This window comes from Scatophagus argus, chromosome 17 (assembly GCF_020382885.2).
Source record: "Scatophagus argus isolate fScaArg1 chromosome 17, fScaArg1.pri, whole genome shotgun sequence".
Classification (NCBI taxonomy): Eukaryota; Metazoa; Chordata; class Actinopteri; family Scatophagidae; genus Scatophagus; species Scatophagus argus.
In genome coordinates, this window is record NC_058509.1 from 1,385,225 (window position 1) to 1,412,471 (window position 27,247).

Here is a 27,247-nt window from a genome sequence, read left to right on the forward strand (position 1 = left end):
ACCTTTCCACCACCGTGGCATGTGGGAAGATCATTTATGTGTAAAAGCATTCAAACCACTCGCGCTGACGCGTCGGAGCTGTCGGCCGGCTGCGTGTGGACTTGATCATTGGTGTCTAAGCTAAATGTGCTAACCGTAATGTTCGGGTTAACAGACGTGACTGGTGTCAAGCTGCAGCCCTGAAGTCGGACCGCTTACTATGGAAGCAAAGCGCGTACTGCACAGAGCCACCGTCAGGTAACTTTGTCAGGTTTCTCCAACACCTGTTGTTACCTGTGTGCTGCCATGTCTTGTAATTAAGCTAATGGTTCAATTTGGGTCATAGCTAATGGTAGCTAGGTAAGGTACTTTTCTGACTTTTTCAAGAATAAAATTCAACAGAAACTTAACAGTGGTTCAAGACAACTCCTGTTCATTAGTTCATGTTGGCCAAGTATCATTTGCTCAACGTATTTGATAATTAAGCTAACGGTTCACTTGAAGTCATAGCTAACGTTCGCTAGTCGAATGTCAGCCATAGAGAAAATTTAGCGTTAGCATTAGCACGTTGTTAATGTTTTTACAGTTAGCAGTTTAGCATGGCTAACCGTTAAAGTACAACCTCAGCCAACTGCTGTTTGGCTACGTTAAAATAGCATGAAGATACATCTGCCCCACAAATGAAGTCATTCAAGACTTGATGGCTCATTTGAAGAGATTAAAATTTTTCTGTTAATCCGGGCGTTTGAATTAATAATTTGTAGTCTGTTTCACGACAGGCAGACAGGCAACCAACATCGCCATCTGTAAAAACCAAGTGCTAACATGACAGCTGTGTGACAGGCCGCAGGTGTTTGCACTGTGCTAATGATTGTGGTGCCAGTCAGAGGACGTCTCTCAGTGCAAAGGTCCTGATTTTTCAGAATTCAACAGATAATCTGAGTTTATCAAGTGAAGTGATGTGTCATAGTTCCAAGCTCAAGGTTTCTGTGATGCCAGCTTCCTGGCAGCAAGGTGCCAGTCAGCGTTTCCCATTGTCTCAGCATCATCAATAGTCTATTTTTGGCTGGAGTTGCTATAGTTTATCTTAATACCTGCCAAATAAACCAATAAATATTTCAAAGTTATCACATTCACAGCAATCACTGTCTTACATTATAAGTTCATGTTCCCATATTACGGCCATCTGTTCAGAGTATTCCCGTCCTTAGCCAATCATTACCCACACTTTACCTTTTCATCTCAGGTGTATCAGGTGAGTCTGTGCAGTCAAAAGGTGTCAAAAGCGTCGTCAGGTGTAGTTTGACAGACTGAAAACACACAAATGTGATGTTATCACCGCATTCTGGCAATCAGTTACTTACCTATTGCTTTGCACCTAGTCCAGAGGTCACCTCTGTGACATCTCCCTTTTCCACAAGAAGAGGAACGTGTTTCTGTCCGTCCGTCTGTCTTTCTGTGTCTGTGCTGTGAGAGTGTGTGTGGCAGCCATGGGTTTGACAAAGGAGTCGAGGAAAAAGAAGATCATTGTGAGTACCGGCTTTGGTTCTGAATCGTAATGTAATGGGGAAGACCACAATGCACAGTTACAGATGTTTGTTTTTTTTCTTTCGTATTTTTACATTGAAGTTGAAGAATTTAATAGCTTGTAAAATCTGCTTTGATATGTGTTGCTTTCTAACATCGTCACACTTACACACTGATAGTGCGCATACTGGGCTCGTGCGGGACCCGATCCCTGGCAGGGTGACTGTAACAGAGCCACTGTTTTCCACTCTATCATATGAGTAATTCAAATGGATTCCATTTAAATGTAAGTTCAGTGTAGAGAACGCATAAGATAATAAGACTGCATAAGCTAAGTAGTACTTGATAGCATGTTTTTGCCAGTACAAATTAGCCTGTTATGAGTAACTATGCATGCATCACTCTTACAGTAATATACCCAAACTACTGTCGAATATTACTGGCAGTATCGTGATGATCATCACTTGTCATGTTACTTGATTAATCTGTGACTCATCCAGTTAATAATTTGCAGTCTTTCAAGCTGCCTGTTTTTCCATCAGTTTGATTTTCCCTAGAAAACTCTGTGATCTTTCTGTCGATTTCACTGGCCAGCTTCACAGCTGGTTTGAACCTTTTTCTGGTTCAGGCCAGAGGATTTGTTACCTGTTTTGATTTTTAGGAAAGCCATACTAATAATACACCCACAGATGTGAAACCAGTGCGCTTCCATTCGTGGGAATAATACAGACTTAATGAGCAGCACTTTAGTCAGATTATAATTGCGTCACGTTGAGCAGTTTAACAGGAAATCAGGTATTGATGCAATATTAATTATCAAATCACTGGTCTGAAATACTGAACAAAACAAACAGCTGACAGTAATTTGTTTATGGACAAACTATGTAGTAGTATATGTAGTAAACTGTCTGTACTGCAAATATCTCCAGTTGCGGTCTCTCAGGTTTGACCTGCTAACCGGAATACTGAACAGCGTTTCTGTTGCATAGAAACCTTATGTGATGGTATTGGGTATCAGCCAAACCCTCAACTGTTACCAGGGAAATGGGGCTATGACTTGTGAAAAGCTTTGCAAAGTGCACGAAAGCTTCAGTAAGTGACGATGTGTAACCAGGACGACGGCATCACACAACTCAGGCCTCGTCCGTCTCCTCTCGTAAGGCATCATCCCTTACATAACTGCCCTTTGTCTGCTTAGAGAGCGTCACAGAACCACAGTAAATTGTACTCCTGGCATGATCTAACAGCACAAGAACGTGAGAAACATGTCACAGGCAGCTGTAGACAGATGTTATATAACATGTCTGTCATCAGGTGACAGTGAGTGTGGCTAGATTTTCTTCTTCTGACTACTTTGTTTGATGTTTGAGTCTCTTCTGTGTGTGTTTCTGCCTCACAGATAGGTGTCCTGGCCATCTCGATCGTGACCATAATCCTCGGTCTTGGACTTGGTCTTGGATTGGACAAAGGTGCTGTCAGACACACCCACATGGGCACGCACAAATGCACACATGCACTTGGACAGCAGAATGTCTGTGCAGGCTCAGATATGTAAGAAACTGTTCACTGACTTGAAAAGCAGGTATTCAGACAAAAAGATGTCACTTTGCCCAGACTCATATGTCTCAGCAAAATTATTATTTTGACTTCTTTTGCTTCGACCCTTAACCGTACTAATGCTGGTGCCTTCTCCTTTCAAATATAATCTGTCAAACAAAGTCTGCATTCTGGTGAGTCAGATGTGTAGTGACTCATCATTTTAATATGGAAAATGTCCACTCATCCGTTAGTTTGAGCATGCGTGTACCACCATTATGTTTGCTGTCTCTCACATCAAATTGACTGTTTCTGTCAGGGGTGGTGAATATGAAGATGTTGCTGATTAAGGCCAGCTGCCTTAGAGTTAGTTGCTGCAGGCCAGTTGGCTCTGTCTTTCCTGGGAGAGCACCACACTTCCAGGATCTCTGAGCTTTGCTTAGTCAGAGGCCAAGTGAAGGTCACGTTAAAACCAGTTACAGTTGTTATAATGTCAGCTACACTTCTTTATTGTGCCTCCCCTGCCAGCCTCGGCATTTGACCGTGGATGATATTTTGAAACCTTCAGTTTGGTGGATACAAATGTATAATACCTGGTTTTGTCCTCACAAACATGGCTGTGTAATCTCCTGAGGTGTTGTTCAAAATATCCACCTTTGGTGCCACAATGATCCCACCCTTCACTGAAATGACAGTTTATTGGTTGGTCCAAGTGGCCGTCACTCTGAGTTGTCTCCACCACCCGCTCTTCCACCTCAGCTCATATTCACCCAATCGGTGCGTGAGATGAGACGTGTTTGGACATGCTGGTGTGATAAGTACAAAACATACAAAACTAAGATGAAACTTGCGTGATTTGAGCATGGCACACACCTTTCCTTTTATTGAGCTGAGCTGTAAACTGAGACAAGCTTTTTGAGTGGCTTCTGAACGTCACCCCTTAGAGAACACCGACCTTGGGTCTCTGCATCCTTATCCCACCTCACCGTGCGGCTTTGCTTGTCACAGCAGCAGAGGGGGGTTAAGGCCATCACAGTCATCAGTCGTATGTGTGCTCAGATCTGCAGGGAGCAGTACAGACTGTGCGCTGCAGTCCAGTGCAATGCCACACATCATCGTTGTAAATGTGGAAACAGCTGCTAATGGTAGAGTCTTACAGTTATCCTTAAAATTTGATTCAGTTCACCTCACTTTATTTGTCCCCAAGGGGCAACTGCAGAGGAACACAGAGGAGTAGTAGTAACTCATGGCAGTAACAAGTTAAACAAACAACCATGAAAGAGTCTGCTGTCAGAGCTTATGGCAAATGAAGGCTCTTTTCCAGAGAGGACCTCAGGGACCGGGGCCAATAAGCGGGAATATTAAGCACCCGAATTTGCTGCTGATAATTTTAGTTATTGGCTCAGATTGACAGTCCAGTAGTATTCGTGAATTATGTGAGTATGATTTCATGTGGAATTAAAACGAGAAATAATCTCTCTCAGTTGTCTTTTAAATTTTGTGAGGCTTAAACTTTCTGAAAACGTCTCGTAGTGGTTAAGTCGTGGGTTTCAGGACCACTTTGTTGTCTTTCAGTAGACGTTCTCATTTTCCCACAGGGCTTCCCCAGTCCTGCCGACTGCACAGAATTTTCTAGTTTGCGTCTCTGAAGGTGATTCACACCTTGATGTCACATGGGAAATTCCTGTGACATCACATGGCGGTGACACATGAAAGCGTCTCTTGTGGCAGGCCGTCATGACACCAAACTGTGACTGTCCAGCAGATGCAGAACCAAAAAGCGGTGGACAAGAAAACCAAAAACAAAGCGCAGGAGGACATGACAAGCACAAAGCGTGACCACAGCCGGGACACGTCAGTACTGAACGCCAACAGACAGGGCAGCTTTGGCGTCTCTGCTCAATGTTTTATGCATATTTATCTTTTTAGATTTATTCTGCTTTATGGAATAAATTCATTCAGAAATAGTCTTTTTTTGTTAAACTGCAAATGTCAGAAGAAATCCTAATATTACTGGAGTATGATTTCATAACCATAAACTTATTTCAGGAAAAGTCTATGAATATAAATATTTTGACATTGTTGTAAGATATTTTGAAATGTTAATATATGTGAACAAAGTTTTCATTTTTCAGCTTTACGTTAAATACTACATTTTAACACATTTAAGTCACAATATTGCTAGAATAAAATTGCACTTTACAAACTGGAGCATAAAGTTAGTTTTTATCAAGACAACCTGTCGTACAGTGAACATTACATGTTAAATATTTATGATACTGATCACAGCGATATTTAGATGCAGTGAGTAAGCAGACCTTTGAACTAACACGAGAGCCGTGTGCCCTCCCGTCAGTCATAACAAACTAAAGCATCACAGTGACGCCTGTGTGTCACAGCCAGGCACGTTTCCTCCTGTGCAGGTGAGCCAGCCGCCAGAGGAATAAACAGGATGAGTTATTATGTTGGAAAATCCACCAGCTCAGAGAGAGATGCAGTCACCACTCCATCACCTCACTGCTCATGCTCATCATTTGTATGTCTTTGTCATTTCACAACTTTACTCTCAGAATATAACTTGTTTAAGCTGTAGGTCAAGACTGCAACCATGGAGTCAGCATGGGGGGTGACTACATTTGACATAATTATTTTTCATTTTTATCTTACTGAATTACATAGAAAAAAAAACAGATTAAATTGCAGCCGCAATCATGTAAACTGAAATGTCCACTTTACATGAAGACAAGTTCAGATATTGCAGCCAAGGTTCAGCAAATTGTTTTCAACTGAATTGAATTTTTTAATTTTACTCATCTCATCCTGTCTTTTGTAATCATTCATAAAACTATCATTTATACCATTATGACCAGTCGTCCTGTAGCCTACGTAACACTTTCGCTGAATGTTTTTACTACATGCAGAAGTAACACAGAGGACAGTATAGTGTTTGCCACGCCAACACCGGCTGGATAAACCACACACAGAACTGCAGCAGCCTGCGCTGTACGACACCACATAACAGGAAAGCAGACAGCCTCCCGTGTTTAAAATCCGGATGGCAGAAATCCACCTTGACAGGTTCTAACCACAATAAGAACAGTTTACTGCATGTCGACCAGCCGTGGAAATGTAATAGTTAAATTATACTCCACCTGCTGAGCATGTTTCTCCGTTCATGTGAATGATCTGTAGAAGGTCCACCTGAATAAAAAAGTAATATAATATAGCAATAACAAAGTTGTGTTGCCTTCCAGATCCCGTCATCGCCCACACGTCCTGCAGGAATCGCTGCTACGAGCCGTACGACGGTGACGTGCCGGGCTGCAGATGTGACGAGAACTGTAAAGCCACCAACAGCTGCTGCTTTGACTACTACGATATCTGCACCCTTCCAAGTGAGTTTCTCATCTTTAATCATTAAATCATAAATCCTGTGTCCGTAACATGACATAACTGGTGCTTTTCTGCTCTTAGCTGGTTGAGTTTGTCAGTCACCTTGATGTCAGTTTATGAACAAATATTGCAGCTTTGACTGACTTGTAATAGAAACAAATCTGCGTCTTTCCACGCCTGCTGACCCCATAACTGTTTGACTTCAGCTCAGCAGTGGGAGTGCACGAGGCTGCGCTGTGGAGAGACGAGGCTAACGCAGAGCAGGTGTCACTGCTCCGATGACTGCCTGTCTGCAGGAGACTGCTGCACCAACTACAAACATGTGTGCCACGGTGAGAAGGCGAGAGGGGATGAGTAGATTTTAATATGACATAGAAACGGGACAGTCTGTGAGACAAGGTAAATATTGAAAACTTTGTGTCCATGTACACAAATCCTAAGGATTAAATGTCCTCAGTATTTTATGTGCTGTGAGGATGGGATTCAAAACCTGGATTCTCGTGTGAAAGTTCTGTTCTTCGAATTACCACCATCCACCCCGACCAAATCCCTGCATCTGCTGCACGGTTTATGGATATAGTTTTTATTCAGTTGATTGTGCTTAAATGCAGCACGTAGGTTATGTAGGCAAACTGTGTAACACTAGGTTTTTCTGTCATCTGAAGTTGTAAATGTGCATTAATAATACAAGAAAACAACATGTGTATTAATGTGCATTTAGGGATCGATACTGTAGGACAAACCACATTGAACAGAACAGAACTGAGGCCTGCACAGAGCTGACCTGCCATTTTTAACTTGCATTGCTCTGGCTGCGCAGCTTGAGATATAAATGTTTGACCGTACATGGCTGTAACCAGCAGAGGCTTCTTTATGGGTTAAGATCCTGAAATATGCTGTAAACATTATGTGTTGTTGCTCCCTGGTGTAGGAGAGACAGCCTGGGTGGAGGACGAGTGTGAGGACCTGTCAGCCCCCATGTGTCCACCAGGGTAAGAATCTTAATGTGAAAGAAAACACATTAAGAAATCTGAAAAGGTGATCCGATTCAGGTGTGCTTTGTTTTCTGTCAGCTCAAATGTGTGTCTTGTTTTACAAATCTGTCAGCATCTGCACTGACTTGCTTTTTCACTGTTTTAATCCAGCTTTGTCCATGTGAGGCACTTTTCTCTTTTCTTCTTGCCTCATGGTATCAGCTTTTCATTCATCAGCACAGTACTACACTGTTCTGTGTCTGTATTTGAGCTAATCTTTTCTGTCTGTTCCCCTCACAGCTTTAAGCGCCAGCCTCTGCTGCTCGTGTCTTTGGATGGTCTGCGGTCTGAGTACCTGCAAACATGGAGCGCGCTCATGCCTGTTCTGGACAAACTCAGTTAGTGTCTTCTCTCTGTTCCACTTCCAATGTCCCCCGGGTCAACGAAGATGTCTTTGATAACTAAGACACTAGTTTCTCTCATGAACACAGGTCTTTATATTTCTTGTGTCCTTTACATCACAGAGACTTGTGGAGCCTCAGCGCCATACATGCAGGCAGCCTTTCCCAGCAAGACCTTCCCCAATCACTATACCATTGTCACGGTAAATCACGACACACATGCAGAAACAGACCACTTTGAGTTTTTAGTTTGGCTCATGTACCCTGTGCTAACATGAAGGGGGAGGGGCTTATGAGTTACACTGCAGCCAGGCACTAGGGGGCGATGCAGTGTTTGGGCTTCTCTGTTGGAGAGCTCGAATATCATCCATGTTTATTCAGTAATCCACTGTGAAATATTTTCTTTCATGATCCCCAGAGAATGAATCCTTACATGATTCACTCACCTCATGGCACCTCTTCAGCTTCGCTATGAGTTAGACATTTGTGATTATAGCTGAAATGTCACAGAATCGACTGGATGACCGACTTTGATGAAGTCATATTTCCCTCAGCATGAACTGTAATATCTCTTTGATGATCTCTTAACTTTTCATCAGCTCCATCATCATCATCAGCTAATCACATCAAACACTCCTTTGTGTGTTAAGGGCTAATTGGCTAATGTTAGCATATGCTACGATGGGAAGTAAAGCTGTGAACATGTAAAAAATTATGGCTGCTAAACATGTATATGACATATTAGTATTGTCATTGTGAGCATGTTTGCCCACACAACAACTTTTTCTGTTGCTGCTGTAATGCATTAAGGCATTCAGGGCCTGCTTTGAAGGTGTGTGAAAATTCAAAGGAAAATCTGTTGGATGTAGAGGTTGTTTCAAGCTTCTGATGAATTTCAGCCTAAGGGTTTCGCTGCTAACAGCACTCTTAAATGCAGACCTTTGTCATTATCCTGCGAAGAGGCTTTGGCAAGGCTGAGTACTGCTGAGCTGTCTGGAAGTACGACATCAGAGTGCAGATGATATGATTCTGATTGGTGAAGCTAAAGCTGCCGTGTTTGTCAGACCATCCCGGGAGAAGTTTCCCAGGAAAACAGCTGAGGGAATACCGGCTACAGATAACATTTACACAGATTTGACAACAGCCCGTTTATGGCTCGGTCTTTATTCAGATAGCAAACTTTCCATGTAACCGTGCAGACACATGCAGCATGAAATTTCATAACTTAATTTTATTGAGAAACTGGTTCATATCTAAAACAGCTGTCACACATGCTCTTCTCTCCTCTCAGGGTCTCTATCCAGAGTCCAATGGTTTGATTGACAACACCATGTATGACCCAGTGTTTGACGCCACCTTCAGTCTGTCGGGTCCAGAGAAGGAAAACCCTGACTGGTACCTCGGACAGCCTGTAAGTCCTGTTAGGTTAAATGAACTTGAGATGCACACTGGGTGATGAAGTCACAGAACAGGTCTTAATGCTCTGTCTTTGCAGAATCAGAATTTCCTTTTTTTTTTTTTTATCCCGAGGGGAAATTCTTCTTACGTACAGACGTTGCACTTTCCAATTTTTCCGAAAATACAATGTGGTGTCTCCTTTCAAAGTTTGTATAAACATAAATAACCCACCACATCTTGGTTAACTTGCTCAGGTTCCATCCCATTCACAGGAAAACCATTCACCTCTATGATCCTGTCCCCAGCATGGAGCAGACCTACACACACACACACACACACACACACACACACACACAGGTGTTTTGTTTCGTTATTAGATATTCTTCATGGGGGATAATGTTGTATTTAGATTTGCCCTACAAAGAGCTCAGTGCAGCCTTATTTGTGCAGGTGAGAACTGGCCACCTGTCGAATTCATACTGTGGACAAACAGGAGGCAGCATATCACCAGGGTAACCGCTGACCAACCAGTTAACTTAGCAGCTGTTAGCTCAGTTAGCCATGTAGATAGTGCTCTCATTAGCTGGCTCTGGCCAGACCAGGAGCTTGGAGCGCCAGGGGGGTGTTGTTTACAGTGCTGGCACAGGAGCTTTGGACCACTGGGAGTGGGAGGGTTTCTGCATTCTAACCTCTGACAAAATTCACCAGTAAGCTTGTATGTAGCCTGATAGGCAAAACCAAGAGCAAAGAAAGGTCTGCAGCTCTCCTGCTGTTTAGCCCACAGTAAGATATAAGGCCAGTTTAGAGGAGTGTGTCAGCATTTTTATTTTAGGACCTCAGATTTTCTTTCGTCTGGGCTCTGGTGTCTTAAAATCAATCTGGTTCAATAAAGGTGAGAAGGACAAAGAGATGATTCGAGACACTGTGAAAGCAGACCCCTTTCCCGAGTGGGAATTACGCACAGGATTCACAGTGATAGAACTGAAAACTTTATTTGATTCAACATAAGTTTATTTTAAATTCTTGCAGTGACACTAAACATGCTACAAATGATGTGTATGTTATGAATATTTCACTTGATACAGTTGGACACACAGCTTCAGTCATTTGAGGGAATAGGCACATCATGAGCAGCAGGTATATCTGTCTGATGCTCAGGATTTCTGAGACACTGTCCAGTGGACATCATCTCTCCTGTCTGTCTTTGTAGATTTGGCATACAGCAAAGTACCAGGGGCTGAAGTCTGGGACTTTCTTTTGGCCAGGATCAGATGTCAAAATCAACGGAAGCTTTCCCAACATCTACCAGCCCTACAATGGGTAAGACTTTCTGTCTGCCTCATTAACTGTGGAAATGCAGCCCTGAAACTGAAGTTACGACACCATCAAACCAAACGTGTCTCTTTTGTAGTTGCCTCAGTTGTTGCTGATTTCTTTTTTGTTTAGCTTTACAGAGGCTGTTCATTTAGGTGCTTACATCTGCTCTGTGGACTCTCAGGATATCAGGCCCCAACATGCTTTTTTTATGTTAGACATTAAATTCAAAGTGTCACAGTAAAATTGTTTACGTTGGCCGTGTTTTAACACCATGTTTGAATGCACGTCTGTGCAGGCCTTCTTGAACTTTGTGAGCCCAGCCCTTCCTGCCAGTTCTCACAGTGCTGGTATCACTTTAAAATCCCAGCAGCCATTTAGATCGTATTCACATCCCGAGTTTCTGTCTTCACCAGAAGAAGGTCCACAAGCATGACATGTTCAGATTATTTTGAAAGGATAGAGGAATCGCAGTGTTGACACCGACGTCCTATCCTGTGTTTATCTCAACACCAAGCTCCTCATTGGTTCCTACCAAGGGTGTAAACCTTTAACAGCACCTCCTAGAGATATAGCTACATTTTTTTTTCAAAAGGCTCAGTAATTTCTTAAAAGACTGTAGTTATAACACATAATGCATTACTTGGGGACTACTTTCAGCTGTGGATTAATTCACGTGTGGTGGACGGTGTGAAAACCTTGTTTTTGGAAACCCGTGTTTCGACACATCGCTCCTCTGCTGGAGGTTCACCAAGAGGGAATTTTTCTCCTCATCTACTGCCACACTAGAAATGTCATTCCACATGTAGATTTGAGTTCTTCCAAACTACACAGTTCTCCTCTTACTTGCTGTATCTTGATTGTAATGGAGTTAGATGACACTTCACTTCTGGTCAAGTGCCAAAAAAAACCCAATTTCTCTTTCTACAAGTTATGGCCTGGTTACTCGAGACAATCCACAGAACGTTGTCGTGTGCAGTTTCAAGCAAGCACTATTTCCTTTACTTATCACAGAAAGAGGCGTACATCCAAGAGGCCTGGTGACTAAGAAGATGCACATTTCCTTTTGCGCAACTGACAAAAAGTGAAATCACTTTTTCTTAAAAGTACAACAAATAATGTGCCTTTTAGTCTGCTTAGTAGGGACTGGTTAACAGAAACAGTGTTCACTGCTGCCTCTCTCTCTCCTGTTTAGTAAAGTTCCTTTTGAGGAAAGAGCGTTTACTGTGCTGAAGTGGCTACAGTTGCCAGAAGATGAAAGGTTGGTTGTTCCTCTGGTAATGTGAAAGTATTGATGTCAAGTGCTTGGTATTTTGGAATCAGGATACACTCAGATAAACTCACCCTAAACCTTTTTTTTAACCAATGGCATTAGTACCCAAATCAAACCTTTTTGTGAATTTGATTTAATGGCTTGATGACCTTTTCCACCAGACCTGATTTGTTCACGCTTTACCTGGAGGAACCTGACAAGTCTGGACACAGCTATGGTCCTGTCAGTGCAGGGGTAAGTTCACCTGGCCACACATGATCGCAGATAAGCCTTGTTATCGCACAATTCTAAAAGTCTGAAGTCCTGATTTGCCACAGATAAAAGAGCTGAATGAGATCACAAATAAAGCAGCTGCTGTCAGTCGGACTCTTCATGAGTCATGTTGAACTCAGAGACATTGTCCATACTGATGGATTTATCAGATCACTTTGTGTGCTGTTTGTCTTAGTTGGGCACATTATCAGATCATGTGATCACAAGCCCTTGCGTTAACGCCTGTTATTGATAAGGTTCTCGTTGTCTTGAATCAGCGGAGCTGGAAAGATTTGTTCCTTTCTTTGACCTGGCGTGTCCCAGGTGTGAGGCAAGGCTGCTGTAGGAGCTCTACTCATTTTTCCTTTGCAGAGGAAGGAAGGGGTCAAGTAAAGTAGTAAAGTAAAAAATCTGCAAGCATCAGAAAACCACATAAACTAAAACTAAAAGCATGTGTGGATGACTGATTCACAGTATGAAGAGAGAACGCCAAACAGGAATGTAACTGGTACTGATCGTGACAGTATTGTTGACGGTACTTACTTGGGTAGCTTATGTTTTATTATTAATTCAGGTAAACTGTTGCGAGTTAATGACCAAAACAAACTATAAAAGGAACATTAACATTCAGCATTAAACACAGGCCACCCACCTGCTGGGCTCTTCGTCAGAGTGGTTTACAGACAAGCTCAGCAGTTAACTGCTGTGGAGGAGGTTCTTTCTGATCGTTAACTTCAGACATGAGGCAGTAATATACAAGGACATCTGCTGCAAGTCTTTAAGGTCCCTACGTATGATGTTTCTTTTCTGAAATGCCGAGTTACTTTTACGTCAGATGTAATGGGACACGCACCTTCCAAAAAGTTCAGCTTTCATCTTCTCGGTCCACAGAGTATTTTCCCGAAAGTCTCAAGGATCATCAAGATGTTTTATGGCAAAATTGAGACAAGCCTTTATGTTCCTTTTGCTCAGCAGCGGGTTTCGTCTTGGAACTCTTTCGTCTTGGCCATGCAGGCCATTGTTGCCCAGTCTCTTTCTTATGGTGGAGTCACCTGCAGTTCTTTGGATTTTGTTCTGGGGTCTTTTGTGACCTCTTGGATGAGTTGTCGCTGCGCTCTTGGGGCAATTTTGGTCGGCCGGCCACTCCTGGGAAGGTTCACAACTGTACCGTGTTTTCGCCATTTGTGGACAGTGGCTCTCACTGTGGTTCGCTGCAGTCCCAAAGCTTTAGAAATGGCTTTACTACTCCACTTTGTCAGGCAGGTCCTATTTAAGTGATTTTTTGATTGAGAACAGGAGTGGCGGTAATCAGGCCCGGGTGACATCACAGTTAAATCACTTTTTCACGCGGGGTCATGTACATTTAGATTTTTTTTTCCCCTTTAATACTGAACATCTTCATTTGGAAACTGCAATTTGTGTTTACTTGTATTATCTTTGTCTAATATTTAAATTTGTTTGATGATCTGAAACATTTGAGTGTGACAAAAATACACAAAAATAAGAAATCATGAAGGGGCAAACACTTTTTCACACCACTGTATTTAACAGGCCAGGTGTGGTCAGGTAGGCACCACAGGTAGGTAGACACCCACTGCTGCCACAGGTTTAGAAGTGAGTGAAGATAAATAAAATTTAAGAAAACAAACTCTCAGCTCTCCTGCTGCTGTTAACTGCTACAGAATCTGATCTGGTTCTGAAGTTGAATATTTTCAAATTGCTCAAACTCGCTCATTCTGTCCGACTTTGCGTCGACTTTGTGTGTGATGTTGCCAGGTGAAAAATTCATTCTGGTTGTAGTGTGCACTCCATTAGCCTTCTTTAACAGGCACGTGAAACAAACCGCAGCTTTTATTTGGCAACCCTGTTTTGTAACTTTATCTTGACAAAGTAAACCGCCTGCTTATATGTATATAACTACACTACAATTTATTTTTGGGCTCTGTGTCTTGCTCAGGAACACTTTGAACCATGGCTGCCCTGCCCAGATTCCCAGTGAATTGTTCATCTGTATTATTTGGATCACAGACAGGACACAAAGTCCTCCTTCATCTGTGTTCTTGAATAATGTCTGGTGAACCTTCCTTTCCAAGTGTCTTGTCTGAGGCTGCCTTAGAGTAATACTGAAACTGTCTGCCAGAGTTAACTTCACCTCTGACGTGCCCACCATCACCTTTACACAATCTGCTTGCCATCTGCTTTGGCAAAAGCACAGCCCAAACCCTTGGAGCTCTGCAGGATCCTGTTCACCCATTTTATCTGGAACTTCACGATACACCAAACAGTGAAACACGTCCTGAGAAATTATGTCTGCATCACTTGGCAGATTGTACTCCTGTGGTTTCATAGTGGAAAAAAGACATCACCTTTTAATAGCTCACAGCTTTAGCAACATCGAGCGTACGCTTCTTCCACATCAGTGGTCCAGCAGGGTGGTGAGGGGGCCACACCAGCAACAGTGGATAAAGCTGATTACCTGTGAAAGTGTTCAAATCTTTCCCTCTTTTACTGAAATGCTTAAATATTATTTTGAGCTGTACTCAAAATCTTTAAGTTTGCAGGTGAAGCTTCCTTTGCCTTTTTATTTTTCACAGTAGTCTTTTACAGCAGTGCTGACTATTGCAGTGCATAATTTAGATTAAAATCATGAATGATCAGCTGTTCAATGTGTGTGTTTTTGCCCTCCATTCCCTGCAGATCATTCAAGCAATCCAGGGTGTGGATAAGATCATTGGTCAGCTTATGAACGGCCTTAAGCAGATTGGCTTACATCGCTGTCTCAACATCGTCATCGTGGCAGACCACGGTAACATTAGCTGTGGAAATATTTTCTTTTTTTAAAATCGTTATTTGAAACTAACAATTCACCGTGCAGTCATGTACATACGCTATATTATGGTATTTTCACAGTGTTTGTATATCCAGGCCTCGGATTGTTGGGGCAAAAGCAGGTATCAGCCAGGATGTGACTGATCGTTAGGAAATGTCATGTTTTGCTTTAAATTGTAACCATTGTGTAATTTGTTTAGTCACGGCCAGCTGCTGAGACTGCTTTTAGTACTGTGTAATTGTAACACAACTGCAGGGCCATCCCTTTCAGTTCTCTGAAGATCGACCTTCAGAGACTTGAGACTTTCCACAGGGGATCCATTACAGTTTGCTTTCACTTATATTTCATAAAACGAGCAGCAAGCAGGTTTCGGACTCATCCAAGCGGCACATGTTTTCGAAACTTGTGGAAAATGTTTGGAAACATGTTTCTGGCATGTGAGCCAGCTGCTGAGAAAACATGAACATAATTGTTCAAACTGAAACAGCCAGCAGAGCAGCACTGGTTTGGTTAGATGGGATGGGATGGGATGGGATGGGTGGGAGACCTGAAGTGACGTAACAAGTTGCTGCTGCCAGCAGGGAAGTCTGTGCTGCTGGTGATGAGGTTGTTAAAGATCCTGTGGTAATTATCTCAAAGAGGGGGTGCCTGTCTGGTGACCAAAATTCCCATCTGGCTCTGGCTCTCCTTATTCATCCGCCAGCGGCTCAGTGTTGGTGGTAGCAGAGGTGAACTCCCCACCCACACCCGGCCTTCACCGTGAAGCTCTTTGCATACCCTGATATTATTAAACAAGATGAACAGTTGGTGTAAGTGGATTCTGTTCAAAGGAATTAAGTTTCAAGGCTATTCAGAAACTAACTTTCAAAGCTGTTATGTTATTTCTGGGGAGTAAGTGTTTTAACATCCCTACTTACGTATAATTACATCACTGTGATAAAAATGAAAACAAATAGAACAGTGTTATGAAGAGATAATAACATCTGATTGCTGCCGCAGGCATGGAGGAGACGAGCTGCAACAGGAAGGAAGTGATGCAGGAGCTGGTGGGTGACGTCAGCAAATACTGGGTGACTGAGGGACCGTTTGGACGCATCAGAGCCAAAGACAACAACACAGTCAGTGAGTAAACGTGCTGAAGCCGCCTCCTCTAATGCTGAGCACCTCTGAGAATCCTCACCTAAGAAGCACTGGTAACAAGTCAAAAAAATCTGGTGAATGAGTTTCATAAGCAAAAAAGACGTCAAAATTTTATCAGCCCATCGGTTTCTCTTATCAAACAAGGAGATGGAAATCCACCTGACTGTAACAGACTCCACCCAGCAGCTGTAGGTGTTCACATTTTTCATCCATTCAGTGGAGCAAGTGGAACAAATATTGTTTTGTTTGTCAGAACAGTGGCTGAATGAATGTGCTTAATGTTCCACCAACGCATCAGTCCAGCCGCGTGACACACGGGTCCCTGACCCCTTTAGTCTCAAGATCTTCGATATGATACAGCATTTGCAAGAGGAGGAATGTGTTTTTGTGTTGTGTAACATGTAATAGATGATCTAATTTAGAGCAGAAGGAAGATTTGACTCATCACAGCGATGTGGGGATAGTACCCATGTTCTGAATTAGAATTTCATCGTGGAAAGACAGGTCAGGTCAGTCTGCATGCTCAGTTAACGTCCTGAAATGTGATCCTTGTGTTTGCGGGCACCCGTATCTCAGTGTCAAATGCTGTATCCAGCCTTTCAGCTTCTTTTAGATCTTTTAGATCAACAGATTCTTTGCTGTGGTGATAGAAATGTTGACTTCTGCCTCTCTTTTGACAGTGGACTCAGCAGGACTTGTTGCCAATATGACTGTGAGTATTTCATTATGTTCATTCTGAAATGGGATATCCAAGAAAGTCATTCTTCTTGAAAGAAGGCTCATTGTGTTGACAAACATGAGTAATTAGCAGAACAGTTTTAGGAAATGTTAAAAATAAAAATATGGTCCACATTTTTGTTGATTTCAGTGCAAGAAGCCAGACCAAAAGATCAAGCCGTACCTGAAGGCCGACCTACCGAAGCGCCTCCACTTTGCCAACAGCCGTCGCATTGAAGATGTTAATGTCCTGGTCGACCCAAAATGGCTGTTTGAGAGGTGTCTTTCATGCATCTTAAGTTTGTCCACCCACAATCCCCCCACAAACTGCCTGTGAATTAGCTCAGAGAAAGCTCATGTTGTAATCAGGTCACTCCAGGAAAATGCAATTTTCCACTGTCAGTGATGTCATTCTCTGTAGCACTGATTGAAACCAGAGGCTTATATTATGTGAAAAACTGTTGTGTGTGTGTGTGTGTGTGTCCACAGGTATCCGGGATCGCTCACATTCTGTGCTGGTGGCACTCATGGATATGACAACGATGCTGAGAGCATGCATGTGAGCTCTGTACTGCTCTGCTCTGTTAAACTGCAGTAACGTCTCCAAAAAAACATCTGCTCCTTCCAAACTGCTGAAAGAATCTCAGTCATTCACTGCCTGTGGTTTTATTGCAGTTATTCCCAAAGTTTAAATACATTTTGATAACCTTTTTCTCTCGTTGCAGCCGTGAAATAAATGTTTCAGGTTTCTTATTTCATCTCGTCTTGCAGGCCATGTTCGTCAGTTACGGACCCAAGTTTCTTAACGAAACAGAAATCGAACCCTTTTCCAACATCGAGCTGTACAACATGATGTGTGGTGAGTGTGTTGCGGTTTTTATTACTAGTTATTACTAGTTATTTATTACTAGTTATGTACCAGTGATCCACAGAACTAAACAGTCATTGTTCCATGCAGATGTGCTGGAGATCTCGCCTGCTGACAACAACGGGACCCACGGCAGCATGAATCACATCTTGAGGCAGCCCTATTACACACCAGCATCCCCTGCAGAGCAGAGCAAACCTGCCCAGTGCCCGCTGAACAGCCTGGACCCTGCAGACAGCCTGGGATGCTCCTGTGCAGCCCTGGTGGGTGTCGCATTGCAAAAAATCAGACCCGTTTCTGATTCAAGACCGCATATTAAAGTGGCCCAAATCAGGACTGATAAGATCAGATTGTGATTTGTACTGTTTACACTGTGAAGAGAAGCTCCGAGTCACAGCTGAGCACAAAATCGGATCTTTGGCACAGTCAGCAGTGTGATCATAGTCTGCTGCAGAGGTCATGTTCAGACCAGCACTGGAACCAATCTGAGAGTGTCCCTTCACAGAACCCTGTTCATTAAAGAAGGGAACAGTAACAACAAGTCTAGCAACGCTCCAAAAGGTTCCGGACAGCAGGCAGCACGGTTTTGGAATTCTCTTGTGTTCCAGTAACAGAAAGTGCATTTATATTTATATAATATAATCATATATATAAATATCATGTTACGTCTGAACACAAAGGCTCTCACACAAGCAGAGAGGACACAAATGAAAGCTCAGACATTTTTAAATTTGACTCATCCCCTGAAGGATAGAAATGGAAATTTTCAGTTTCAGCTCCATTCCATTAGCATTCTGATTTAATGCACTAATTATAGCGATGAGTCATGGCTGCTTTTATCCAACTCAGTACAGAGGTTTTGTCCTTCGTCAGACACATCATTTGTATTCTGTATATTACCAGGATCAAAGCTCCTTCAGACGCACATAAGGTGTTATATTGCTGTGGCTGCAGCTGCTGTAGTGTTTATCCACATCATGTTGTCTGTGTGACTTGTAACTGAGAAGATAAAGGGAGGCAGGTTGTTTAGTAGTCTGCCTCCTGCTGAGCTGCCAGTCCAAATTCTGCATTTTACCAAACTGACTGCCAAACACAAACACCAATATTGGACGACTCTGCAGAACCCCAGATTACTTTCAGCCATTTTTAAAAAGTCTTTTAAAATATCTGCAGATGGCAGTGATGGTGTAATGAAAGCCACGGAAAGACTGTGATAAGACTATAGTAGGCAACTACCACATTTGATTACAATTTCAGTCAGTGTCTTCTAAATACACGTTTGACACAGTGCACCCCAACCTCCACGCCGTCAGACCTCCGCTCACTTCTAATAAAGCGTAAGAAGGACTCAAAGAGCATCAGAGAAGAGACCAAGACTGAGCTCAGACTGTGAAGACTCAGATCTGTTTTCTTCATGATGGTATGAACAGCACTGATCTCACGGATCTTTTTCATTCTGACTGAGGCAAATTTCATTTGTGGTCCTAAATTAGATCTGATTTTCGATCAGAGCCCTTTTTTTGCCTTCTTGTCCTCAGCCTGAAAAACTGAGCTGTCAGAACAACAGCTAACAAGTCACGTAATGCCTGCACTACTACTTTATTCAGTCTGATGGCTGACTGGCATTCAGCATCATGCGTGCTGTAAACATGGGGTCATGGAACAGACGTGCTCGCACTGTTGGCTCTGGATGTGGTATAAAAAAAATCCAAAGTCTGTGGATTACTTTCAGCAAGGATTTTTCATTAATAAAATAAGCTTTGACTTGAGGTCTAGAAATGTATCTTATAAAACGTAGCTGCACTGGTTCAGTTTTAATGAAATATAATATAAACCCTTTACAAAGATGGAGGAGTTTGAAGAACAGCTTTCAGTTTTAAGGCAGAACCTCTGTGTCGAAGGGCAGCAGCTCGCTGGGAATACACATTACTTGAGCTTCCATTAACAGCATATGTTTTTAATTCTCTCTCTCCCTCTTTAGAGTGGAAACACAATAAACAGCCGTCTGAATCTAACCGCTGAGGAAGGTGAGGGGAACACGAATTGAACATGAAAATGTCTATCCTCATGAAGACACTGATTCTGAGTGATCTATATCTTTTCGACTTTCAGAGTTGGCTGCAGAGAAGAAACACGTGCCGTTTGGTCGTCCTCGGATGCTGCAGCCTGATCAGAGCTACTGCATCCTGTACCAGGAGGGATTCATCAGCGCCTACAGCCACAAAGCCCTGATGCCTCTGTGGAGCTCCTTCACCGTCGACAAGCCGGTAAGTGTGTCGGTGCTGAAGGAACAATATTAAGAATGTATGACTGAGACGAGGGTGAGGAGCTCCGTCACCCGGGGGGGAGCTCGGAGTAGAGCTGCTCCGGACATCTGTTTCGGATGCACCCTGGACGCCTTCCTGGGGAGGTGTTCCGGGCATGCCCGACTATGTAACTCGGCTGGCCTGGGAACGCCTTGGGGTCCGCCCGGAAGAGCTCGAGGAAGTGTCTGGGGAGAGGGAAGTCTGGGTATCCCTGCTCAAGCTGCTGCCCCTGTGACCCGGTCCCGGATGAAGCAGAAGAAGATGGACGGATGGATGGACTGAGACGAGATCCGACTCTCATGTCAGGGCTTTGAATTGCACACAGTTTGATGTTAATCTGATTCCTGAGCACCGATTTACCGGATTGCTCACTCTGAACTAGCAACTAAAGTAGAGATAGCTTTCATTTTCTAACTAATCCAGCGGTCAGCCACATGGACAACAGTCAGAAGATGCTGTTTGCTCACACAGATGCACATTAAAGAATCTTCAGACACCAACCTGAGTGTTGAACTGAGTACTGTTGAACTGTTCGGTGAAATAATAAACGACATCACGAGCCGTGACAAAAACTGGAGACACATGGTTTTAACAGATAAGGTGTGCAAATTTATTAACTAATTAACAACAACTGAAATACATATTTCAAGGCGTGAGGTGTGGAAGTCAGTATAACCCGTGTCAGAAGTTGGATGTGTGTTAAGTGATGAGTGAAGGGTGTTGTAGTGCAAGGGAGACTGGCCAGGGGCTCCCAGTATCAGTGATTCATCCCGCCCACGAGACCCTGCAAGACAGCAGACAAACAGGACAGACAACAGAAGGGGAACACACAGCAGACTCTGGTATGGTCTTGGTTTTTGCCCAGAGTGCAGGGATGATTTCTTCCTTAGGAAGCAGTTTCAGTATAAGCAGCTGCCCCACAGCTGTGGTTTGTGGTTTAGCTAGGGTAATTGGATCTTAAAACTTTGGCACATAAATGCAAATTTATTTTCATAAAATCTGAAGTATTTTTTGGGTTGGCCTGAATTCTGTGTTTCTGACATAAACTGACATAACTAAAACATGGATTATTTCATTCTTGCAGATAAACTTGGATCAGTTGCCTGCAGTAACACCCAACTGTTTGAGAGCTGATGTCAGACTCCCAGCCTCCCAGAGCCCCAGATGTGACCAGTACAGCAGTGCCGGGAGCCTGATATATGCCTTCCTGTTCCCACCCAGTACGTATCAGCACCCGCCTGACGCATCACCCAATCAAACCCACAACCCAGACTCAGTCTGGCCATAGGCTTCATACAGTCACACACGCACACACACACTTATCTTTTGGTGTTCACAAGGATGTGAGAATCTCCTGAGCTGCTACTCACTTTCTCTGTCACTTTAGAAATAACAACAAGCCATGCCAAGCTAGCAAACTCCACCCTGAAAGGTTGAAAGTTACCCTAATGCTACCCTGCTCGCTAACAATATGAACCGAAACAAGCTATGATCTGTTGCCTTTTCTTTTAGCCGTTTTAATGCCGGGGCTTGCCTCCCCAGGCTGCAGAGCAAGTTCAACCCGACGCTGTTCTGCCGTCGCTGTTCACAATCGCTAGTGATTTAAAAGAAATAAGGGAATAAGAGTGTGTGGTGCAAACACATCTATGTGGTCTGACCATGAGAATACTCTGTCTCTGTCTCTTTGTCATGCTTCTAAGTTGTAACTTCCATAGAATTTCAGCCCATCCACCCCCACCTCTTCTCACTCCATAGATGGTAACACAGTTGAGTAATGAGATGTGCAAAATTCTTAATAATTTTGTATATCTGTGCCATTGCACAGCCTTGCCCAGAGTGTTTTCACACTGTGTTTCTATGTAACATACCTAACAAGCTCATTCATCACCCAGCAACACAACTTCATTGTTATCACTGAAATAGTAGCTCACCGTACTTATCTTTTCCACTTGGGCCTGGTCCTGTTACTCATCATTAGGAAATAAATGCTGATTGCACAGTACAGTGGCTATAGAATAAAAACATCATCTGTGTTTAGACCGGTTCTGTGTAACCTTACACTCATGCTTGACTCGAACTTCTAATTCAAAGTCATTCAGTAGTTATATATCAGCTCCATTACTTGATAAACGTCTGATGCCGTCTCTGCCCTTGCCTGGAACTCACACTTTATTATGGACCTCATAAAAATGTTGTGCTGTATGCCCACACACACTATGAGGGTGTAGTCAAGCTTTTAACCTCAACAAGAATTAAAAATAATTACTTGCACTGAGCTCCACTGGAAGTCTGCTATGATGTCACCACACTCTGATTAGCTGCATAGTGTTGTGTAAGTGAAAGGCTGCCTTCTTCAGAACTGAAGCAGTTTTGTTCTTTCTGTCCGCTTGCTCCTTCAACACAATGCAGCAGGTGAGAATGTCTGAAACAGGCGTAATGTTTTGTTCTGTGCCTGTGGTGAATGCAGGATTAGGAAAAGAGATACTGCAATAGATCGCCCGCAGAAGCATTCAGTCCTTTGTGAGTCATTTTTGGTCGAACAAAGAAGCATTGCTTTTCAGGAAGGCTTAAGCAGCTCGAGGGTGTATGTTTGTAAGATGCATGGATCGAGTTTGAAACAGAAAAACAATTCAAAGAGAAAATTATTCATGTAAAAGTCTACAGATTTTACAAAGGAGAGCATGAGGCAGTTACACATTACTCAGTAAATTATTTCCTGTTGTGTTTTTGCAGATCTGAACGTGTCAGTGGACCAGCAGTACGATGCTCTGCTAATGAGTAATGTGGTGCCAATGTACCCCGAGTTTAAGAGTAAGTTATTTACAAGTTCATTACAGGACAGTAACTATAAAACGTATCTTTTTCTCTTTCATTTAAACTGGCAATAGACAATTTTCCTGCATATCATCAAGAAGTGAACGTTGATTTCGCAGTGTTGTGACCATCACTGTAAACCTCGCTTTCTCCATGCAGTTCTGTCTGCCTCCAGCTAGGAAATGTCCCCTCCATCATCTGTGCTCTGATGTGTTCATCATAGGCTTAATGAGTGAAACACAATAATGTAAAGTGACCAGGTTGTCTTTGCATCAGCTCGAGGAGTTGACTGTTTCCGCTTTTATTTTCCTCTCTCCTCTTAGAGATCTGGGACTACTTTCACAACACCCTGTTAAAGAAATACGCCTCCATTTACAACGGAATTAATGTGGTGACGGGTCCCGTTTTTGATTACAACTACGACGGCCAGTTTGACACAGCAGAGCAGATCCAGCAGTAAGTGTCGTGTCCCCACCAAGGATGGAAATCTTAGTGTTACCGCTTAGAGCTAACTGCAGAAAATCGCATAAACTATGACGGCGGCCACGTCAGCAAGTCAACTTCATGAGATAAAATACAGCCGCGTGCCTGCTCATGCACACATAGCACTTTAAACAAAGGTTCTACTAGTAGCTTTCTGCTTTCTACGTTCTGTCTACAGTTTTCATTGAGGAAATGTTCCCGTCACAGCCTCACATTATAAGTCAACACTCGTATGATTTGGACGATTACGTTTGAGCGAGTACATTGGAAAGAAAAAGGAAATGTTTTTTGATTTTGCCTCCTGGAAATTTGTGATGACAAACACCTTCCATAGACGTCCTGTTGTTTTTTTTTCCCCTTTATGTTGTCACCCTTCCAGCCAGACACGACATTTGACAGGATGTTCCCTTCTGTTTCCACACAAAGAGAGCATTTAAAAACAAATGGCAAGACAGTGATTTAGCACAATCAGCTGCTAAAATATGAGCAAGACGAGTTCATTATTGTATTGCCCCTTTCAACAGCAAGGGAAGTCGTGCTTTATATGAGACATAAATTGCATGTGACAGAAAAGAAACATGATGTAAGGTGTTGCAGATGTGTGGTACATGGAGACTGAATGTATTTGAAGAATGCTTATTAGAGATCATTTCTACATTTTTTGGATTATTCTGATTGCTTTCTAATTCCCTCGGTGTATTAGTAATCCATTGGGTGATAGTATAAAGCTTCTCCATTTTCTGATCTTTTAACACAAAGCCAGCACTTCCTGTATCCCGTCATTTCTTAACAAGGCTTTTATTTTTGAAATATTTAAAAAAATGCAGTGACTTTGAATGAACTACCATCTTGTACATTACTCCATAATACAGTTTGGCTGAGACATTAACACAAATACACCCACAGGGACTAAAATAGGACTCGATAATCCAGAACAGCAAAAGTTTGAATATGGTGTGATTACCTTGCCATGGAAATTTACATTATATACAAACTGGCAAGATGACATTACGTACCTTGCGGCCACATTATTTCCTCCTCACCTGTATTTAGCTCCAGCCTTTTACATAGAGCGTGAGCCTGACCTGATTAAGCCACACTGATGCCATTGTGTCCAAATGGAGCAAAATTTCCTGCAGCCAGAACAGTGGAGGCTGTTGAAGCAGCACATTACTGAACACGAATGTCCTGCTTTCACTGCACTTCCAGCGAGCTTTGTTGATGAGTAATACTGCTTTTTTTGTGACTCTAGGTTTGTTCCTGGCACAAACATCTCTGTGCCCACACATTACTTTGCCGTGTTGACCAGCTGCAAGGACTCGGCCCTACCAGTGGCCGACTGTGTTGGCGAGCTACAGACGGTGTCCTTCCTGCTGCCTCACAGACCCAGCAACATGGAAAGTTGCAAAGTAAGACAGTCCAGTGTCTGGCTTTCTTCACACAATCCTCCTTTGGTATAAAAAACTACACTGAAACTCTTTGTATGCCCTCATGAAAGTGACTCCCTGTGAGCCGCCTCGCTGGCTGGTCCTGAACAGAAGTGGCACTGTCTGCTGTTTCTGCCCATTGTCTTTTACTGAAACTCAGGAGGAGGGGAGCTCTTCCAAAATAACAAAGATAAAAACCAAGGAGACATTATCTTAACAAGCTATGAGCTGTAGAAACAACAGAAAAAACATTCTTTCCATGAATCGATCTTGCATATTGCACCAGAGCGCCTGCATATTGCACCAGAACAAACGGGTACTCTGTTCACTGACAGGTTCACGAGGTGAAAAATAAAGAAAGCAGATTGAAGACACGCTTTTATTAAAACTCAAGGCAAGTTGATCAGCGTGTGTGTGTGTGTTAACCAAATGCCAAATGGCTCAAGGTGAAAACAACCTGCAACCAACAACCAGCCTACAGTTTCTCTGCACTGTAGGCTTCCAGCCACCCCCACCTGTAAAACTGTAGAGCAGAGGAGAAAGACAGAAGGAGGGAAAGAAAAGGAGGAGCGGAGAAGGAGCAGATGAAAAACAAAACGGGATAAAACTGCTGCCAAATGCTGTAAAAGTACAGATATGTTCAGAACCAGATTTTATTTCAAACCGAGTAACGAAAATGAACATTTGATTCTTTGTTGACTTGTTAAAACCCGTTGATGAAAATGAAAAGCCACTCTTCCAAAAATATTCATTCAGTCTTTTTCTTCCTTCAGAATGTCTAAAGTGCACTGCAGGCAGCCCACTAAAAGACCTGAGATATTTACTGAGCTAAACTAACTCATCTTGATGGCGGCACGCAGTAGTGCAGCGGCTTCTCGCGCTCCCGGGTTTAAGCGCCTTTTTTGTAGTTTTTGTGTTGGTCTAAAGGCCAGCTCTACTTGTTTTGTTTGTCTAAACAAGCGCATAAGGTACAGCCGAGCCGAACTTTTTAAAATAAGGGACGGCTCGATTGCTGATTGTTTATATCTTTTATTCTGATTGTTTTTTTATATTTATATAGTGTTGTTTTATATTTATAGCATTAGGTATTTTGTTAGGTTATTGGGCTTATACCGGGACCGGGGAAACTAATTTCGTTCCACCTCATGTTTCTACATGTGTGAAATGACAATAAAGCTCCTTGAATCCTTGGATGTGACTTATGTCGCTGTGCCCCCCAAAGTCGGGTGGCTTTGGACACAAATAAAAAGATGCTCACAAGCTGCTGGCAGCCAGACTGAGGAGGCTAACGTTATTAGCCAAGAGCTAACTAGCATCAGTGAAGGAGGATGTTGGTTAAAGTGAAGATGTTCTGCGTGAGATTATGTAGAAGAAGAGAGAGTTGTGTGGCTTCATCGTTCGCTTCACGTGGCTCCTGGCGATTTAAAATCGTCAAATCCCTGACTAAGTGAGGATTCGCACACTGAGTTGTTCCTTTAGAGCAGGAAACGATGGATGTTGTTTGTTCAGAATGGTCAAATTTAAAACAGTTTTTCTGCTTTTTGGTGTGCGTTGACAGAGTACAGAAGCTGAATCGAACTGGGTGGAGGACCACATGTGGTTCCATCAGTCACGAGTCAGAGACGTCGAATGGATCGCAGGGTTGGACTTTTACCAGGAAAGCAATCGACCAATCCCAGAGCTGCTGAAGGTGAAGACCCGCCCCACAGCTGCCATTCAAAGAAAACAATGATAACACCAATTTCCACAAAAAAGAAAATCGCCATCGTGATCTGTCAAAGTGTTGTAGTCACGTTGTCAACACCTGACTGTAGGTATCAATTCCAGTGTTTATTTATTTTAATTTAATTTTATTTTTTTATTATCATAGCCCCATTGTCATGATTCCTGTCTTACTGATTTATTGTTTTTGTAATCTGTATTTAAAGGGTTATTTCACACAAAGCCCACATGAGACGAGATGTAAAAACGTCAGCTTGGTGGCGCTACAGAACTTTTAGCCACATGATCACACGCAGTTTGGGAAATCATGGGATGTTTTTAGGCCTTTTCTTCTGTGTAATGTAGGGAGTCTAAAAGAAACGTTTCTGTCAACTGGATAAACTAACTAACTGAAGGTTTCCTCATGCTGTACCACTCACTGTAAATAAAAACCAAAAACAGATTTTCTAACAGTTTATTTAAATTTGAACAGGAAGCGGGTTTCACTCACAGTTTCACTTTGCAATAAACAAACCAGCTGATTTAATCAGAGTGAAACTGAGCGGCAGCTGGCCTTCAGGTGAGGCAGGGGTGTGGAAATGTGTCCTTTGTTTTGACAGGTTTAACACAACAGCTGTATGATATGACATAATACTTTCATAGTACTTATTCACTAGGACCGTACACACACACACACACACACACAATGCTTTCTGATGCACTACTACAGTCAACATTATAGGTGTGACTCATGATGAATTATAATTTCAAGTGTCATATTGAGGCTCTCGACTGGTTATAAACCAGAGGTTTACTGACGGGGCTTATGATGCATTATGACCTCCTATACTCAGCTGCAGTGAGGACTCATAGTGTGCTGTAACAGCCACTGCAGTATCGTAAGTCATCACTGC

The 27,247-nt window shown here is 42.8% G+C and overlaps 1 protein-coding gene across 2 annotated transcripts; it reads left to right on the forward strand.

Annotated features, from left to right (window-relative positions):
* Positions 1 to 4: 4 nt before the first annotated feature.
* LOC124074406 (venom phosphodiesterase 1) lies at positions 5 to 26,796 on the forward strand. Of its 2 annotated transcripts, none has more exons than XM_046417309.1 (25): positions 5 to 40; positions 2,906 to 2,975; positions 6,297 to 6,437; positions 6,642 to 6,767; positions 7,367 to 7,427; positions 7,710 to 7,807; positions 7,934 to 8,013; positions 9,102 to 9,221; positions 10,419 to 10,528; positions 11,718 to 11,783; positions 11,957 to 12,029; positions 14,745 to 14,853; positions 15,877 to 15,999; positions 16,698 to 16,729; positions 16,886 to 17,013; positions 17,224 to 17,293; positions 17,506 to 17,593; positions 17,693 to 17,865; positions 19,584 to 19,629; positions 19,715 to 19,869; positions 20,993 to 21,128; positions 22,642 to 22,719; positions 23,046 to 23,178; positions 24,458 to 24,614; positions 26,191 to 26,796. In XM_046417309.1, the coding sequence occupies exons 1-25, from the start codon at positions 20 to 22 to the stop codon at positions 26,362 to 26,364; spliced, it is 2,568 nt and encodes an 855-aa protein (XP_046273265.1). In that variant the 5' UTR covers positions 5 to 19; the 3' UTR covers positions 26,365 to 26,796. The 2 variants fall into 2 exon arrangements, with proteins under 2 accessions (XP_046273265.1, XP_046273264.1); XM_046417308.1 differs by lacking the exon at positions 5 to 40 and adding an exon at positions 930 to 1,508.
* Positions 26,797 to 27,247: the final 451 nt, after the last annotated feature.